This window comes from Chinchilla lanigera, unplaced genomic scaffold (assembly GCF_000276665.1).
Source record: "Chinchilla lanigera isolate Chin_1 unplaced genomic scaffold, ChiLan1.0 scaffold00035, whole genome shotgun sequence".
In the NCBI taxonomy this organism is placed as follows: domain Eukaryota; kingdom Metazoa; phylum Chordata; class Mammalia; order Rodentia; family Chinchillidae; genus Chinchilla; species Chinchilla lanigera.
In genome coordinates this window covers 12,378,797-12,397,777 of record NW_004955436.1, presented here as the reverse complement: position 1 = coordinate 12,397,777, position 18,981 = coordinate 12,378,797, and the positions used below count along the sequence as shown (strand labels likewise).

The 18,981-nt window shown below is 46.0% G+C and overlaps 1 protein-coding gene and 1 long non-coding RNA gene across 3 annotated transcripts in view; one reads left to right on the top strand and one right to left on the bottom strand.

The window, feature by feature from the left end:
- Positions 1-2,191: 2,191 nt before the first annotated feature.
- Positions 2,192-4,612, top strand: LOC102020706. The gene is made up of 3 exons (XR_001234971.1): positions 2,192-2,500; positions 2,664-2,791; positions 4,212-4,612. It is a non-coding gene; the product is annotated as an uncharacterized LOC102020706 (long non-coding RNA).
- An 8,350-nt stretch (positions 4,613-12,962) lies between these two features.
- Positions 12,963-18,981, bottom strand: part of Enpp3 (ectonucleotide pyrophosphatase/phosphodiesterase 3) — a 74,043-nt gene continuing 68,024 nt past the window's right edge. For both annotated transcript variants that reach the window (XM_005389205.2, XM_005389206.2), the window contains 3 exons: positions 18,493-18,625; positions 16,427-16,580; positions 12,963-13,229 (listed from right to left, as the gene is read on the bottom strand). In XM_005389205.2, the coding sequence (XP_005389262.1) occupies positions 13,059-13,229; positions 16,427-16,580; positions 18,493-18,625 (458 nt within the window). In that variant the 3' untranslated portion in view covers positions 12,963-13,058. The remainder of the gene's footprint in view (positions 13,230-16,426; positions 16,581-18,492; positions 18,626-18,981) is intronic.

The window sequence follows — 18,981 nt, the reverse complement described above, 5'->3', positions numbered from 1 at the left end:
CACTGCCTGAAGTACATAGCGAGACCCTGTCTCAAAAACAAAACAAAACAAACAAAACCCCGAAATACTGAAAAAGTAGCAAAAACATAAACATTTCTAAACTGGGCTTCTATTCTTTTAAAAACTGTGCTTGGCTTCAAATAAGTCCGGATTCAGAGAGGCCCTCTTTATAGCAATGCACATGAAGAAAAGGACCTTTCAGAGCGCTCAGAAGACATGAAAAGGTCCTTTGAAACCAAGCGCATCTGGAAGCTGACTTCCCATGGGCGCTGCTGGCTGCTGTGACTCCTAGAAGCAGACTCGGTGACTGCTTTTATTTTTCGGATTTAATCACTCACTTATTCCTCCTTCTCTCAATAAACTAAATATTCTGAACTTTCCACTGTCCCCTGAAACTACAGCACAAGAGGCTCTGTCCTTTTTCCCTGGTGCTTTCCCCACAGATCTGTACATCTAAAGCTCTATGGGAGGATGGTGACACAAGCTGTAATTCTAGCATTCAGGAGGCTGAGGCAGGAGGATCACCATGATGTCCAGGCCAACCTGGGCCACATGAGACCCTGTTTCAAACAATAAAGGGAAAAGTAAAAAAATTTTAAAATAAAATGCCTCTTTCTTTGGAGTTCCTCCAGCAAGGCCAGCCTGTGGGTGCCTCAGTTCAATCCACAGGATTCTAAAGAAAACAAAGTCTAGGGCAGGCAAGGAATTCGAGGGACCTAGGACTTCCGATCACCAGCAGCCCCTGGGGTAATGAGGAGCTGCAGTATGAGCTCAGGGCTTCCGATGATTCACCCAGTGCTCACTGCTGGCCACTGACAGAACTGTGTCTTTTTCTGCTCTCCTTCATTTTTATTTTTTCAGGTTCCAGGCCTTGGAAATCTGCCAGATGAGCCCACGATCAGCCTCAGGAGACTTTCCGCAGCGTCCCTTGAGTTGTCAGCCAAGAGCCCCAAACCCTTGTGCTGATCGCTGAGCTCTGTCCACCGAGGCAGGGAGATCCGCTGGAGGCCAGGTGATAGGCAGCAGAAGGCAGCCCTTGTGGGGAGGGAGCCGCCTCCGATGACTGGGTCAGGATGAGGGTTCTTCTCGCCTCTTTCTCTCTGGAGACCTCAGCTAGCATGGCACTTGTGACCTTGTGCAACTGACACCCTCTCACCCTTGAGATCTGCGGGAAGGCGGGCGGGGAGGAAGCCTGCCAGAGAAGTCTCCCTGGCCTTGAGAGAAACGTGTTTTTAAGGTCAGCAGTGGCCTGCTCTGTTTATTTCACATGAGAAAATCCTTTTAAAGTAGAAGTTACACGCCTGTGATCACAGTACTCAGACGGCAGACGCACGAGGAATGCGATCGTGATGTAGCAAACACGTGCCCATACAAATAACAATGTGCAGAAACAGCTTGTGTGTCCAGGGGTAGCAACTCTGCCCCTGTGGCACGGACCGTTCCCACGTCCCGCAGGCGGTGGACACTCGGCCCCGCGGGCAGGAAACTCCACGCACAGCTTCTCGCAGTAAACACAGGGAAAACCAGACTGTCCACAGGAAGCCACCTACTCCCTAAAATAAAATCATCTGGGGGAACAATGTATTCCCTGTACCTGATTTAGCCCTGTCTGCGTTTGCTGTTGATTAATTTTCGCCACTGCTTTTCCTGGCCCGATCTAATTTTTTCTTCAATCAATACTAACTGGGCAAAACCTTTTGGCTCCAAAGTATTTCGACATATATGATTGCACATAAGCTCCTGAACCACCAGTTTGGAAGATACTAAGGGTCAGAAGGATCAATGACTTGTGTGTGTTCCTACAAGTCCGTTAAGAGGGAGTGCTGAGGCAGGAAATTATAAACCTGCCAGACTGGAAGGAAGGAGACTTAACCTGTCAATTAGAAAGTCGCAGGATACTAGGCGTGGTGCCGCACACCTGTAATCCCAGCACTTGGGAGGCTGAAGCAGGAGGATTGTTGTGAGTTCGAGGCCAGCCTGTGCTACAAAGTGCGCTCAAGGCCAGCCTGAATTGCATAGGGAAACCCTGTCTCACAAAGGCAAAAAAAAAAAAAAAAAAGAAAGAAAGAAAGAAAGAAAGTTGCAGGAGACATGCGCAGAACTGTTCCCAAGGTCCTGCAAATGGAACCAATCAGAGAGAGCCATCTTCAGTTGTTCTCGCGAGAACTCCAACAGGCGATCAGCCTGAAGGTGGGGAGACACAAAGATGGCAGCCATGGAGCTGACACTGCTGTGGGCTTTTCTTGTAGTTCATAGGGAGGATCTCTTTTCTTGCCTTTAGTTGGCTCTAGGGCTCTGCAGAGTATATTTCTGTTCTCTTCTTACCTTTAACAAACGTGAAACCTCACTAATTTTTGCACTTGTCTTGACCAATTCTTTGTTCAGGACAGAAAAAGCCTAGAAACCTAGAAACCAGACTCCTTTCCTAAGGGTCGGAGGTGAATGTAATCACCTACCAGCTGCTAAGGGCCATTGAAACCAGGCAGAGATGTGAATGCAGGTAGGTCCATAGATTATGCAAATGATAGATGATGGACACACACACACACACACACACACACACACACAGTATGATACCTGTATTTAGAGTTCAGCCATCTAGTGAGCTGACAACTCAAGACCACCTTATCTTTATTGTTATTATTTTTTAACCTCACCTTTAGGCATCTTCCTCTTCCACAATCCACAGATTGATTATAAATTTCACAATATCTGATGCCAGATGCAGTGGCACATTCCCGGAGACCAGCCTGGGCTACACAGTGAGTTCAAGACTCCTCTGAACGGCATGGTAAGACCCTGTCTCAAAAACAAAAGAGAAACCCATGCCATGTCTCAGGGCTTCTGACTTCTTTTTCTCTCTGTAATAAAGTTAAGGCCATCTTTCATTTATTTATGAGGTATTATAAAAAATTACAATGAGCTAGGTGTAGTGGCGCATGTCTGTAATCCCAGCACTTGGGAGGCTGAGGCAGGAGGATCATCACCAATGCAAGGCCAGCCTGGGACTGAATAGTGAGTTCAAATCCAGCCTTAACTACATAGCAAGACCCTATCCCCCACAAAAAAATTACGATGAATGTTCAGATTTTAAAAATACATTAAGAGACACATTACCATGGATGCTGCTCAAAATATTTCCTTTCTCTTTAAACACTCATATCCCATTGTTCTGACCACTTTCTGAAGCAGTTCTGGAAGTCCACTGTAGTGGCTGCCTCAGTGACTCAAAGCATTTATTTTTCATCATCATTTTGGGTTCTTTGCTTAACTGGTTTTCAGAAAGAGGATATTTCTGTGTAGGTCCAGGTGGCCTTGAACTCACTGTGTAGCCCAGGCTGGCCTCCAACTTGCAGCAGTCCTCCTGCCTCAGCCCATGTTCACCTCAGATTTATGGGGATCTTTCTGCCTCAGCCTCCTGAGTTCTGGGACTCCCAGTGTACACCACAACACCCAGCTCAACCTCCTCCTACTTAGGACACCAGGCCTCTGAGACCGAGCCTACCCTAAGGCGAGCTCATGTTAATCAGCTGCACAGACCCTGTGTCCAGAGGTGGTCTCATTCCAGGCACTTCAGGTCAAGACTTCAACACACAACTTGGGGACACAGTTGAAAACCCATGGAGTAGTCCCTGCTGTGCAAATGAGGAAGTGACAGGCTGGCAAAAGCTGTCACACAGTGGCAGAGAGAGAAGAGTCACTGACACTGGAAACCAAGGGGCAGAATTTAGATGTGGGACACTGAGTGGGAGCAGAAATATAATAAAGAGCATGCACAAAGTACATTTAAAATCAAGAAGAAGGAGACTAAACAGGAGACGCATGCGCGGGTGTTAATGAGCAGGGTCTTCACCAAAATGCTTGGTTATGTCCAGCACAGGCAATTTGAAGGGGCAGGAAAGGCTGTAATACATTTATAAACCTGTCCTTCAATTATGGTCCTATGGTTTGAAATTCTGCTTCTGGGAAGGAAAGCCTCCAGGCATGGAAACCGTCTAGCTGTTTAGGCCAGGAATGGTGGCATGCGCCTGTAAATCTCAGCACTCAGGAGGCTGAGGCAGGACAATCTCAGAGTTGGAGGCCAGCTTGAACCACACAGTGAGACCCCATCCCCACCCCAATCAGTAAAACTAGCAGGAACATTCACTGGGATGAGAAATGCCACGCGTCAAATCGGATGGTGTGTGAGGTGCTTTTGTTCTTGCCCTTAGGTCTTCCTCTTGGCCACAGCCTGCAGGGTCGTCTGCTGGGACCTCCCTGAAGAGCAAGTCCGGGCTGGGAAGCCACGGGGAGGTCCCCGGGTGACTCACGCTCCACAGACTCTGGCCTTTAAGAGGGAAAAATCGCCCGTTTCTCACAGATGCAGCGTGTCAGAGGCCCTGCTCCCCAGGGCAGTGCAGGGCGGCCACCACAAGGCCTGCACAGCTGGAAGGCGCCACCCTGGGCGCTTCTGCGGCAGAAAAGCAGCCGGAAGACACTGTATTCAGCCAGCGGCTGGGACCCTGTTGTGCTTGGTGGAGCTGTGCTTTATTTCTGTTGCCCTTCGGGAATTCTGTTTAAGAGAAATATTTATAGCTTTATAATAAAAAACACTGCTCCTTTTTTTTAAAAATTCAGCACAAGCGTCTAATCCATCTCTCCTGTAACGCGAAGTTTGCCTGCTAACTAGACAGATACAAAGGTTCATTTGCAAGAGGCCCTAGTTCCCTGTTAGGTGTAGAGCATTTATTTAATTTACTGTTAACAACCAGATATAATAAAGCATGTGTGAAAGAAAACACCTAGGGAAGTAGTCACTTAAAGGTTGATTGATAGATTTTTGATACAGGGTCTTGCTATGCAGGAGCGATCCTCCTGCCTCAGCCTCCAGAGTGCTGGGATTTCACAAGTGCGCCGTGATTCCCAATTTCTTTTTATTATTTTAAGTGCAGATAGGGTTAAGGGCAGATAACCTGACATACCAGCATTTTTCAATAAGCAGTGGATCACTGTCTGAAAGTCTGTAACCCAGACTGTACTTGGAATTTTGTGCCACTTTCTCTTGCCCTGTGCTCGCTCCAAAGCCAAATTAATTGTTTTGCCACATCTCCCAAACACACCCACACTACAGTCTGTTTGTTGTTTGAGACAGGGTCTCACTATGTAGCTCAGGCTGTGGATCCTCCTACCTCAGTCTCCCAAGTGCTGGGATCACAGGTGTGTGCCACCACACACAGTTCCAATGTAAATATTCTAAAGAAACCTTTAAAAACCTACTGAAAGTTTTCTCCATCCTTTTGTACAATAATCTGCCTGATAAAGATGAGCATTAGTGGGAAACATGGTTCAATTTTCCTGCAGTAGTTCCGCATCTTACTAAGCATGAAGGGAGAATTACACAGATTCACCTCGACAAGTGTCAGGGCCCCAGATCCCAGCTGTTTATGCCAGGGCTCTGTCACCACTGGGCAACTGCCTAGTCACCGTTTCCAAGGCTGTGGGCCCGGGCCATACCGTTTCCACCAGAGGAGAGCGCAGAGCGCTGACTCACGGCCGCCAGCTCCCTGGGGAGACCTGCGCCTCCAGACTGTGGCTGCCAGGCCCCGCCAGGGCTGCCCTCCCCCGGAGCCTTCACGAAACACAAGGGCTTCATGCCTGTTGTCAGGGTTTGCAAGGGGAACAATTTAATACAGGACACATAATTTATAGGATTATTTTATAATAGTCACCAAAGAGTCAAGTATAAAGGAGTGCAGGAAATCTGTCCACACACAAAAGAGCCACGGAATCCAGCTGAGGGCCTGCATCCCACAGCAATGTCCTGCGTAAGTCCAGCTGAAGACCTAGAGCCCATGACAATGCCTCCCACAAATCCAACTGGAGGCCCAGAGCCCATAACAATGTCTCATGCAGGCCTGTTTCACGGATCTGCTCGGGGAGGCCCCAAGGTCAGTGGTGGAAGCTAGAAAGTCTGTGCCAGCAGGATGAAGGATCTGTGCTAGCAGGCTGAGGGATCTTGTGTCAGTCTGGGGGCTTATTTTGCAAGGGGAACAACATAATACAGGACACATACTTCATATGATTATTTTATAATAGTCACCAAAGAGTCAAGTATAAAGGAGTGCAGGAAATCTGTCCACACACAAAAGAGCCACGGAATCCAGCTGAGGGCCTGCATCCCACAGCAATGTCCTGCGTAAGTCCAGCTGAAGACCTAGAGCCCATGACAATGCCTCCCACAAATCCAACTGGAGGCCCAGAGGCCATGACAACGTCTCATGCAGGCCTGTCTCAGGGATCTGCTGGAAAGGCCCAAAAGTCAGTGGTGGAATCTATAAAGTCTGTGCCAGCAGGATGAAGGATCTGTGCTAGCAGGCTGAGGGATCTGCACTGGAGCCAGGAAGTGATGCTCAGAAGAACCAGAGCTACCCCAAAAGGTACCACAGCCATTGTCGGCAACAGTGAGGTCCCGAGCTCCTCTGATGATCAGGATGGCTGAGTCCCCATCAGGGAAGCCAATGTAGCAAGCTTCTCCAGGAGGCCGGCAGTGCACCATCTTCCCCTCCGGAACCAGGCAGCTATGCTCAAAGTGAGGACCAGAGCTTCCCCAAAGTGAACTGAAGCCATTCTCAGTGCCAGCGAGGTCCTGAGCTCCTCGGAGGATGAAAACAGCCAAGTTCATCAGGAAAGCCAGCTCCCCACTGTCTCTCTCAGTTCCCAACAGCCTGCTTCTTCTCCAGGTCTGCCTCTTATGCTGCTGGCAACAGTCCCCAGGTGGGCCTCCCACACCCAGCACCACTCACTCAGTTCAGCTGGGGGTTATAAGTTGACCACCAGTTATCAATCCACTACAGATCTGCACAGGAGCCAGGAAGTGACACTTAAAGAAAGAACCAGAACTCCGCTGAAAAGTACCACAACTATCCTCAGCAACACCGAAGTCCCGAGCTCCTCTGATGATAACAGCCGATTTCATATCAGGAAAGCCAGCATGACAAGCTCCTGCAGGAGAACCAACAGCCCCCTAACAGCACTATTTCTTGCTCTCCAGTTCTCCTTTTTGTGCTGCTGGCAACAGTCCTCGGGTGGGCCTCCACACCCAGCGCCACGCTGACTCAGTTCAGCTGGGTGTTACAAGTTGACCACCAGTTGTCAGTCCACCACAATTCACGTCCCTGCACCTTTGCAGCTCGGGGATTCTGAAACATCTATTTCCATTTCATCTGTGTTACTCTGAGTTGGAGATGAAAACAGTTACATTTTAGCTTTAATATTTTATTTATTTATTTATTTATTTATTTATTTATTTATCTTGGTTCCAGGAATCAAACTCACGACCTTGCGCTTGCCAGGCAGGCACTTATACCACTGAGCTATATCTCCGGCTTTAGCTTTAATATTTAATCACCTCCTCAGGCGTCAGCCCTCAAATCCTCGGTCACTGCCTTGTCTGAGCAGCCGCATCCCAAGGTGTTGGAGTGCCCAGATCACTCTGCTGCAGAGCCTGTGCCTTGGGTAGCTTTTTGCTGGTCTTTCCCCCGTTCCTGGTAACTGCAAGGTTTACCTGCAGCTCTTAAGCAATCATTATTCCTTCAGATGCCAGCAAAAAATTAGAATTGAAGGAATTAATTTCCCAGGGACATGTGCCTGTCAAAAGAGGCACAAGTTTGGCACGGTGGTATGTATTTGTAATCCCAGCACTCAGGAGGCTGAGGCAGGAGGATTGCCATGAGTTTGAGGTCAGCCTGTAATATAAACCAAGACCTTGTGTAAAAAAAAAAAAAAGGCACAGATAGCCAGGCATGATGGCACACACCCGTCATCCCAGCACCAGGGAGGCTGAGGGAGGAGGACTCCCACAGGCTAGAGACCAGCTCGGGCTACATCGCAAGACCCTTTTTCAAAAAACAAGAACAAACAAAGGCACAGAGAAGTAGAATTAATTTAAATGAGACAGGAAGAGTTAAGGCCCAGAAGGAAAAGTTTCCAGGCTTGGGCTCCCCCACTCTGCCTGGGCCGGGTGTACCTGCTGTGTGACACTCACTTGCCTGGATCTGCTCTCAGGTTGGGCAGATGAGATTGTGCAGATATAAAGCAATAAATCTGAGTGCACCTAGGAGCCCGCCAGGCCTCCTGTCTCTGACACTCTGCTGTCGCAAGTCTGACATCAGCCCAGGGAGGCCGAGGAGGACCTGGACGCTCTGTACTATTTGGTTCAACTTCCTGTGCATCTTTAACGATTTCCCCCCAAAGAAAGGACTTTTTAAATCTAGATTTACTTCTGTTCTAGTATCTTTCATGTCCCTAAAGGCTATTCCATCATTTTATGTTTTTGTTTCATTGATTTGTTTCGGTTTTGGTTTTGTTGTTTTTTCGAGATGTGTCTCGCTTTGCAGCCCAGGCTGGCCTCGAGCTCTCAGCCATCCTTCTGCCTCAGCCTCCCGAGCACTGGGATGACCCGCACGTGTCGCCTCGCCCGGCTTCAGTTGTAGAATTGGAGGAAACTGCTCAGGATCACACTTCTAGGAAGACAGGATTTAAACCCTGGTGTCTGTGACTTAGGGATGAATTCATGCTCTTATCAATGCACTAAGGCTGTGTGAACTCCCAGGAGAATATACTGTAGCTGATTCCTTAGGAGACTGCTATAAACAAGCTTGTCAGCATCACGCGAAGCAGACAAGACAGGAAGAGGTCACTGTACTAAGCAATAGGTGAATATTCTCAATTCCAAGAAATCTGAGAAGCTATTGCAGTCTTTGCTCACCCCTTAGAAATGACGAGCACATAAGCAGGGCTAACAGAACATCTTGGTAGAGTAAGCCTCAACACGTGGACCGGCCTGTGTCTCCAGAGCCCTCCTGCACCCAGGAATATTTAATTTTCACATTAAGAAACATAATATGGCCAGGTGTGGTGGTACACACCTGTGATCCCAGCACTCAGGAGGCTGAGGCAGGAAGATCACCGATAATTCAAGACCAGACTAGGGCTATATAGTGAATTTAAGGCCAGCCTGAACTGCATAACAAGACCCTGTCCCCCCCCCCAAAAAAAAAGAAAAAAAAAAAGCGAGAGAGAAAGAAAGAAGCACGTTAAAATAAAGGAGTCCCTTAAGCTGTAGGTCCAGTGGCATTCATTACCAGCTGTTATCCAGCTGCGCTTATCCTGTGGGTTTGGGGCCAGTCAGTGTGGCCCTGATTCCCTGACACCGGGAGGCTGAGGTTTGGTCTGTCTGGAAGTTTGTCCCAGCATGAGTCCGCAGCCGAGGGAGTGATTGTGGTCTGCCAGGGATGCTGAGTAAAACGGAAGTCATTGCTTCCAAAAGCCTTGTTTGTGTTTTTGAGAAGGGTTTATGTCCCGTTTCCCTTCTCAAATTCTCCCTCCCCAGAGTAAACAGAGGACAAGATGCGGTGATGCGGGGGTGGATGGAGGGGGAGGAAGGAAAGAGATTTCCCTAGGGCAAGGGAGTTTGCAAAGAACCCAAATACAAGTTCAAAATAAATTCAAGAAGTGCCAAAGCCAGATGGAGTTTATGCCAGGATCAGCCCCACTTGTAAGTATAAACACTCGCCCCGAAAACTCCATTTACTCGTTTTAAAAGCGATCAGATGTTAACGGACGTTTGTGTCCTGAATTCCAGCTGAAGTAGCGGCTGAGGATGAACTTGAGGCACACAGATCGGTGCAGTTTAATCCGGTTGTCCCCGGCACCCACCCAACTGCGCAGGCCGGCAGGGAATGTGGGTTTCCGCTTGGCCAGAACACACTTTTGTTTCTGATTCTTCCAAGGACAGACGCTGAACCCTCTTGACTCCGACTATGGCACTAAATCCCTGATTTTTTTTAGTGTGACTGTCACCAGTGTCTGGGGTGCTGCGCTCTTTCCAGGTTCTTGCTGTCCTGAACAAAGACTTGAACCAGAAACATGCAATAGGGAGTGGGGTTTTAAACTTATTATAGGTATTAAATGTCTGGCGAGGTGGTGCAAGCTTGTCATCCCAGCACTTGGGAGGCTGAGGCAGGAGGATCATTGCTAGTTCAAGACCAGCCTGGGCTACAAAGGGAGCTCAAGGCCAGCCTGACCTGCAGAGCGAGACACTGTCTCAAAAAGACCAAAAAAAAAAAAAAAAAGTATTAAAGGTGGGTTAGAAGTACACTCCACAGAGTGAGTAGGCCACAGAAAGAGCTTACAGTGGCCAGAAAGCTAAGGGTGACCCTTTTTGTAGCCCCCCATTCTGATGTCAAATCTAGGCCGTCTTATCAAAAACCTGCTTGATTTCACACCAGGAGAACTGATGATAGAGCCCTCTGATTGGTTGCAGGAGCAGGGGTTGGCCCTGTGTGACCTGGATCTCTGTGACTGACAGGTCACGCCCACTGGCCAGCCGCTGGACACACCCTAATCTCCTGGCACAGGGCACCTACATTAAGGGGAAAATGTTTGCAAATTTTTAACTAATTCTGGGAAATAAACCAGTGTTTAGAATTCCCTTTCTTTCTGTGTCTACTCCCAGGACCTTAGCTGACCTCCTTGGGTTAGAAAGTCTCCTTGTTACAAACAGGAATTGTCATCCTTGATTGGGAACACTGAAACTCACAAAAATAACTCTTTTATATATGTCTGTCCACCAAGAAGCTTTAATCAAATCTAGTAGTAACATGTGATATCCTGTATTCCAAAGTAAGATATTTTCTTGTATTAAATGCCAGCTACATAAAAATCACTTGTAAAAGATTTGATTGTAGGCTGGGCATGGTGAAGCACACCTATGATCCCGGCCCTCAGGAAGCTGAGGCAGGAGGACCACCATGAGTTCGAGGCCAGCCTGGGCTACATAGTAGCTTCAAGGCCAGCCTGAAGTGCATAGCAAGACCTTGTCTCAAAAGAAAAAAAAAAAAAAAACTCTGCCAATATAATAGCTTTACTTTGAAAAAATGAAACTACACTGTATATGTTTAGCCACATTTAGTAATTTAGCCCAAAATACACTTCCAATGTCACAAAAATGCATGTGCCTAACTGTGTACTAGATGTTATACCTCTTTTGTGTAAGAAAAGAAAATGGGAAAATATATTTATCTGCTTTTTTTTTCTTTGTCTTTTTGAGACAGGGTCTCTCTACATAGTTCAGGCTGGCCTTGAGCTCACTTTGCAGCCCAGGCTGGCCTCGAACTTGCAATGATCCTCCCAAGTGCTGGGGTTACAGGCATGCACCACCCTGCCTGGCTGCAGTGCTATATTTCAAAGGAACAATGTAACTACAGGAAAGGGGAAAATGTATTGAAGTCATGTGAGGATCCCAGAATTGTGGCTATAAATTCCTAGTTGAGGGATAGCAAGAGGAAGCATTTCTTATCTCTAGTGAGTAGATTTGTTTCTCTCCCTGGCCCTGGTTAGCAATCCCTCCTCTGTGTGTATCGCAGGATTAAGCAAATATATTGGTGATGTTGAGAACCAAGTTTCTCAAGGGAGATAAAATTACAAAACGGGAAAGGGCTAGAAAAAACCATGCTATTTTGGATGGCAACTGAACCCACGGGTTTTATGTAGTTAAAAATATAAATAGAGGAGGGGCGGCACAGGCAAAGGGGTACACAGATGCACCCTGCCCACTGAATATCTACATGCAACCACACCCAGAGGGAGTTAGGACACGGCACCCTCTGAATGTACCGGCACCCCTCAGAGAAACGGAAGATTCCAGAGTTCATGCAGAGAAAAGAAAGGATGAGCCCAAAACTATTGTGTTTTTTTTTTATACACTTTTTAATTTTTCTGCAGCTCAATTCTTTTGTTTTGTTTTTTTTTGGTTGTTGTTTGTTTGGTTGGTTTCTTTTCCATTACCGGGAACTGAACTCACGACCTTGAGCTTGCCAGGCAGGTGCTGTGCCATTGCGCTAAATCCCCAGCCCTGAGCCCGAAACTATTTTTTTAATACCAGAAAATAAAGAAATACTGAAGAAAGGTGAGACTATGTCAGAAGGACACGGGAGCCCACTTAGAGAAGCCCCCGCAGGCTGAACCGGGGGTGGTTAGAGTCTGAAGTAAATCATGAGTATCGGATATTTTAATCTACGACTAGGGAAGGATCCATGAGTCCACGAAGATAACAACTAGTAAGCAAATAGGAACAGGAAGTGTGTCCTTGCGGACAAAGACTAAGAAATGAAAAATAACGGGAGTTTTTAAAATCACGCTTTTTGCAATTGCCACAGTAAGAACTGAATCAGGCAGGGATTGTTAGTGGATGTTAAAGTCAATGGATGAAAGTGTAATAAAAATTAGATCAGGTAGAGGGTCTCATGTGTCTATCCATGAATAACTTACAAATCAGAAAAGGAAAAATGGCATCTCGGCAGATAAGAAGCCGGTGAACACAAACGTGACCAATCAGGCAGCAACAGTAAGAGCACAGATGAGTATCACGCGCTTCCAAGTCTGAAGGCTGAGGAGAAATAGCGCCCATGCAGTGCTCCGCCCAAAATGCACCGCGTGAACTTGGTCACGAGGGAAGGGCACACAGACCCTCACAAAGAGATACGAAGTAAGAGACTGTGAAGAGACTATGAGCTACTTCTTTTTTTTATATCTTGTTTAAGTAAAACCCACGTTGCCTGGCTTTTGATCCCTGTCTGCACTTGTGGGGCGGACATCTGCGGGGAGAGTTTTCACAGGTGAAATTACCAATGCGAGTTGTGTGCATTTTTATTTTACTAAATATTGTCTACTTGCTAAATGTAGAGTTTTACGACAAGATCGATGATGAACTGACTCGGTTTCCAAGTGGGACGTTTCTCTTGTTCTTCCTTTTGTTTAGATAACGGTGAGCAGAAAAATGCAGCCGACCATTAGGAAGGAGAAGTACATACAACAGGAAAGGTATCACATGGTACAAACCTTGCAGAAGAAAGTAATTTAAAATAATATATGTTCATGAAAGTGAAAGAGTGAGGAGGATGATTGAATTTGTGCCACATGACTTTTAGGAAGGCCAAGGAAAAATAGAAAACTTTATTTTATGATTTTCCAACAGAAAAAATCATCTACATCTCACCAAAATTGTTTTACATGTTAAGTTAAATAACAGTTTCAAATGTGGGTAAATATGTCTTTAGTTGCAAAATTTCAGAGACAGGCTGTGCTTTTTCCTGATAAAAGTCAAGCCCAGTAAGCAGTTCCACATCGCGGACCCGAGCGACGTGTGCTTTGAATCTTTCTTCAACCCAGAGGGCTTCAGTTTTATTCTCCTGAAAAACAAAAAAGAAACACAAGGCTGTTTTTTCCACAAGGAATAATTTTTCATTCACAGAAAGTCATATTATTATATTTACAAGATGTCTGTTTTGATTGCCTTAAATCCCAATTTGATACAAATTAATTTAGTTGTTTAACAAAACACAAAAAGTACAAAATATAAGAAACACAGGCCACCACAAAGTCACAAAGTTTAGGTTTGGTTTGGTTTGGTTTTTGTTGTTTTTTTGAGACAGAGTCTCACTATGTACTTTAGGCTGGTCTTGAACTATATGGCACAGGCTGGTCTCGATCTCATGGCAATCCTCCTGCCTCAGCCTCCTGAGTGTTAGGATTACAGGCTTGCACCACCATGCCTGGCTACTTTGCCATTTTTACACTTACTTCAGATATAAGTATTTTAAAGAAATGCATGTAACATTACAGATAAATCCCCAATGTTTCTTGGTTCAGAGACAAACATTACTATGAGTCGCTGTGAACCCAATGTTTTTTTAAACTTTTACCACACATTGTTATGGTTTTTAGCTAGATGTCTCCCCAAAGCCTCATGCAGTCATGGGGCGGGCTTCTAGAGGTTATGATTGATTCAAGTGGTCCAGTGTTGGGATTATGGGTGTGAGTGCTACACCTGCCCTGGGGCGGGTAGTTTGCATACAATGTCAGGGAGGGAGAGAGGCTGCTTGCTGCCACTCCTCCCTTTCACTCTTGCTGCTTTTGCCGTTTTCTGCTGCCATGAACTGTTGCCCTCGGCCATGTGCCACCCTGCCCTGGAGCCAGCCAAGTATGGACTGAAACTTCCACCAAGTGTGAGCTAAATAAACCTTTTCTTCCTTAATTCTGGGCATCAGGTATTTTGTCTCAGCAAGGGAGAAAAGTAACTAAGACATACATCAATGTGTAATATAGAGTATTGGGTTATGAGTTTTGAAGTTGGTACAAATGACATTTTAAGTGGTATCTTCCAATTATCTTTTTTCATTCACTTACAAGATGTTTGTAATCTATCCATAGAGTTTTGGGTAGACCTAGGGGTGGCTTGTGGCCTGTGACAGTCCTTGTTTTACTGTAGCTGCGGTCACCCCCTCAGCATCTTGGCAGGGCTTTCGGAGGGTCATGGTTTAGTGAGGAACAACCCGAAAGGGCTCATGTCTAGGACATGCGAATGGAACTGTCATAAAGCACATGTGACTGTAACTTTGTTTTTGTTTCCTGTCTTTTTGAGACAGGGTCTCACTATGTGGTTCAGGCTGGTCTTGAGCTTTCTTTGCAGCCCAGGCTGGCCTCGAACTCCCATCGACCCTCCTGCCTCAGCCTCCCGAGTGCTGGGATTACAGGCGTGCCCCACCATGCCCAGCTGCGACTGTAACTTTGCCAGATGTTGAACACCACATTCCTCCACATTCCTCCGACTGCCCGCGACAGTGTCCCCTCTCACAGGCAGCAGGTGACCCCAAGTCCCCATGTCTCTGGCAAACTGCGGTGTTAAGTAGCAGTCTACGCTGCGCACATTCTGCCACCCTGCGCACTGTTACAGCTCAGTGTCTGCGGATATTCCTTGGGCATTTGACCTTTAACAAGTTCTTACTCTACACGCGTTCCGTTTGTTCGTCTCGGTTCGCGTCCTGACACGCAGGAGGCACGCATGTCTTCAACTAAACGTCTGCACCCCGCGCCTGATGGGGGCGCTGCGCAGCACATGGCTGACCCCGTGGGACCGGTCCAGCGGGACTGGCGACCTCCACAGAACCGCAGGCACCGCCCTTGCTCTTTGCCCCTCTTTTGGGTTTCCCCCAATTATCTACATTGAAAGTCTCAAATTCCAGGGGCTGGGGATGTAGCTCAGCGGCAAAGCGCCTGCCTGGCAAGCACAAGGTCGTGAGTTTGGTTCCTGGTACCAGAGAAAAACAAACAAACAAAAGTCTTGAATTCCTCTTCAGGTTTCACTTTTCCCGTGGCTCCCCTCCATCCTGCGCCTTCTTCAGGGCCCGGATCTACTTCCGCCTCATGTTATGTGACCTCTATTGACCATTCCAGCCAAACACTGAATTCTTTGCACGGTATCTGACGGCAAATCCAACTTGGCGACATTTCTTAATTTTTTTGTTTGTTTTTTTTGTATGTTGAGACAGGGTCTCAGTTTGTAGTTCAGGCTGCTCTTGAACTCATTAGGTAGCCTTGGCTAGGTTTAAACTCAAGGCAATCCTGCCTCAGCCTCCCGAGGGGTGAGATTATAGGTGTGCACCACCACACCTGGCTTTTCTTAATTTTCAAAATAATTCTTGCACTACGGACTGGCTCATTTATATGCCTATATCTCATTTATCGTTCAAAGTTGTATATGAACTTTTTTTCAGTACATAGTGATTACATAGCTTGTGTGTAATTGGTACATGTATACAATATATCTTAATTCCCTTTTAATTCCCAATGTATGCTCTGTGTGTTCTAAAGAGTTTCTATCATGATATTGTGTGCTTAACAGGTATTCAACATTTATTGAATGACTTCAACAAAATCCAACATCCAGTATTTTTTTTCCAGAAAAAATATATTTAAGTTGTAGTAACCAGTTACACATAAGTTGCCTTGGTTCAAAACATTTGTGAGGTGGTTAAATGTTAAGCAATCTTAGTTAAACCAATTTATCCTCCCTGCATGTGTGTGCACATTTGTGTGTGTATGTGCGTGCGTGTATAAGTGTAAAACAGTTCACTTTTCAAGTTGTTGGAAGATTTACATTTACATATTCATTCAGGAAATACTGATTTAATGCTAGCCTTGGGATCAAACTTTAAGATTTGCAACCTAAAAATTAATGTATCGTCTGTTCCCTAGTAGGTACGAATAAAATAGATAGAAATCAAATATTTAAATATTTAAGACATGTAATCAGGCATGGTGGTACACGCCTATAATCCCAACACTCCGGAGGCTGAGGCAGGAGGATCACCACCATCACTTTGAGGCCAGCCTGGACTACATGTTTCAGAAGACATGCAGCCATAAATACACGTTCACATATACGGATACACGTTTGATATTGATTACGCAGAGATCAGGCACTATAGAAAGCCTCAAAGCTTTTATTGTAACTCCAGCCGTAAACACTGAAAAGCTCCATTTCAGACACTGCCACTTGCACGGAAGCGCGAAGGGGCTCCGCCTGACCCCGTCCCGAGCTACTCACCGGACAGCTCTCGAGGTTGGTGGGCCGGTGCGGGAGCACGAAGGGCAGCACACTCAGCCGGCCCGGGCAGCCGGCGGGCTCGGAGCCGCTGTCCTCGCAGCTGCTGAGCAGCACGAAGTAGTGCGTGGGGATCGGGACGCGGCCGCCCACGAGTCTGCGCGACAGGGAGGAGACGGGTGAGCGCTTGCGCAGGGTCCTAAGCGCCTTCAGACAGCTCTGAAGAGTGCCAGGGAAAAAGCAGAAGTAGAGAAAGGAAAAGGGACAGGTGGGAAGTACAAAGTTTTATCATGTATTTCTCTTACTTTAAGCAGCTGGGACAGAGGTTTAATAACTAGAAGTCTAAGCTTGGTCTTTCTCACATTATGGAAAAATAGTAGGATGCAAACAAAAAAGGGTGGGGTTCTGCTTCCTCTGTTTGTTTGTTTTCTCTTTCCGTTTTTGAGACAGTCTATGTAGCCCAGGCTGGCCTAGAACTGCTGGCAATCTTCCTGCCTCAGCTTCCGCTGCGCTGGGATTAAAGGCGTCATCACCGTGCCTGGCTTCTGAGGGGCCCTGGTTTTGTTGATGTCAAGCTTCACAGGGGAGTTTTCTTATAGAGCAGGAGCTGGGAATGCAGGCACACGTGGCATCGTCCCCTAGATGTCCGGGAGCCTCACCTTTTCACATTCCGGGGCTGCCTGAGTACCCTCAAACCCCGTGCTGCCAACACTTACAACTGTGAGGCAACGCTTCGGGTTCAGACAACAAACACTCAAGGGCTTTAAAAGTTTTCAGCACCAGATATATGGAAGGAATCTGCGTGAGGCCAAGGGAACAAGGGCTCATCTAAGTGACGACGTTATCACCAGGATCCAGCCGCGCACTGTGTGAGGTTGGGGCTGTGGATCTACAGCTAACTAGCTGAGGGATTCAGACAAGTCACTTACGCTGCGAGTCCTGTCCCCACCGGGACCAGTGAAACCTGACCTATGACTGTCCCCAAGTACTAGCCGCCATTCCTGTGAAAGTTACTGAGGTGAACTTAGTCTGTAATGATTTTCATTTACAATTGCCACGGGTTGTACAGTGATTGAGGATACACTGAGCGTTCTCTGTCTCCTTAACCTCCGTAAAATCTCATTTTATCTTTACTCGTTAGTTTAGGAATTTTCTAAAGTAAAGGCTTAGGAAGGTACATGGAATCTAGTCAAGTGCTACCCAGCTACTTGCTCAAACTATAAAAGGGTGAAAGACAGAACAGTAACCACTGAAATAAGGACAGGGTGAAACACAAAGGCCACACACTTCACAGTCGTGTTACTTTATCGGAAGGTATAAGCAGAAGTCAGTGTCCTACATAATCTAGATTTACATCCTACAATTGTTTGATTTGATTCTTTATCTTGATAATAAAATAACCGACAGGTAAAACTTCTCTCTAAAACTTTCTATTACTCTGTGCTACATTCAAAAATAATCCAACATTAGCTCAGTGGCAAAGCGCCTGCCTGGCAAGCGCAAGGTCGTGAGTTCGGTTCCTGGTACCGGAGAAAAACAAAAAACCAAAAACCAACAAACAAAAATAATCCAACAATCTAAGAAGGTTTAACATTAGGATACACAGTTGAGTTGGATTCATTTTCTACATGAAATCTTACACTTTCTCTTGGGAGATATGTCCACAGCTCTCCAGCCTCATGACATTTACTAAGATAAACTTCGCCTTGATGTACTGTTTTTTTATTTATTATTGGCCTGCTTCTATATTTATTGATGATACACTGAAAGCTCCCAATCTCCTTAACCTTAATAAAAAAATCTCATTTTATCTTTACTCATTAGTTTAGAAATTTTCCAAAGCAAAGTTTTGCTAAGCTTTGCATGGAAATTTTTTGGTCCATTAGTTTAAAATTTTTCCATACAGTACGTTATCTATCTAGATATTTAGATAGACTGCATTGGAAATAGTCAACAATAACATCTGAATATCAATAGGTTATGTAACAGGTACACAGAGTTCATATTTAAAATATTGTGATTTCCCCTTAGCATATCCTGTTGCTAAATCCAAACACCAGATTACTTACTCTGTAATTTCACTCGGAGAATCAAAATGGCCATCATAATTATAATCAAATATTGGTCCACTGACCACATTTACGCCGTTTCTCTCTGCTGCATATCTTACAAGAAGAACACTGTGGAAGTAGTCCCACATTTCTAAAAATAAAAGAATAAGGTGTTAAAGGTACCTGCCTCTGGTGAACATGGAAATATTTTCTATTATAGACAGGTACATTTAATAGCATCAAATTCTACTTCAGTAGTTACCAGTCATGATTGGGTAATTCTATAAGCAGTCCACGCAACAAAAGTTAAGAGCCATTAGCCAAGTGTGGTGGTGCACACTTGCAATCCCAGCAATCAGGAGGCTGAGGCAGGAGCATCACTGCAAATTGCAGCCCAGCCTGGACTACATAGTGAGTTCAAGACCAGCCTGGACTATATAGTGAGATCCAGTCTAAAAAGACCCATAACTAATTAACTAATTTTGTTGCTATAAGTTCCATCTTCAA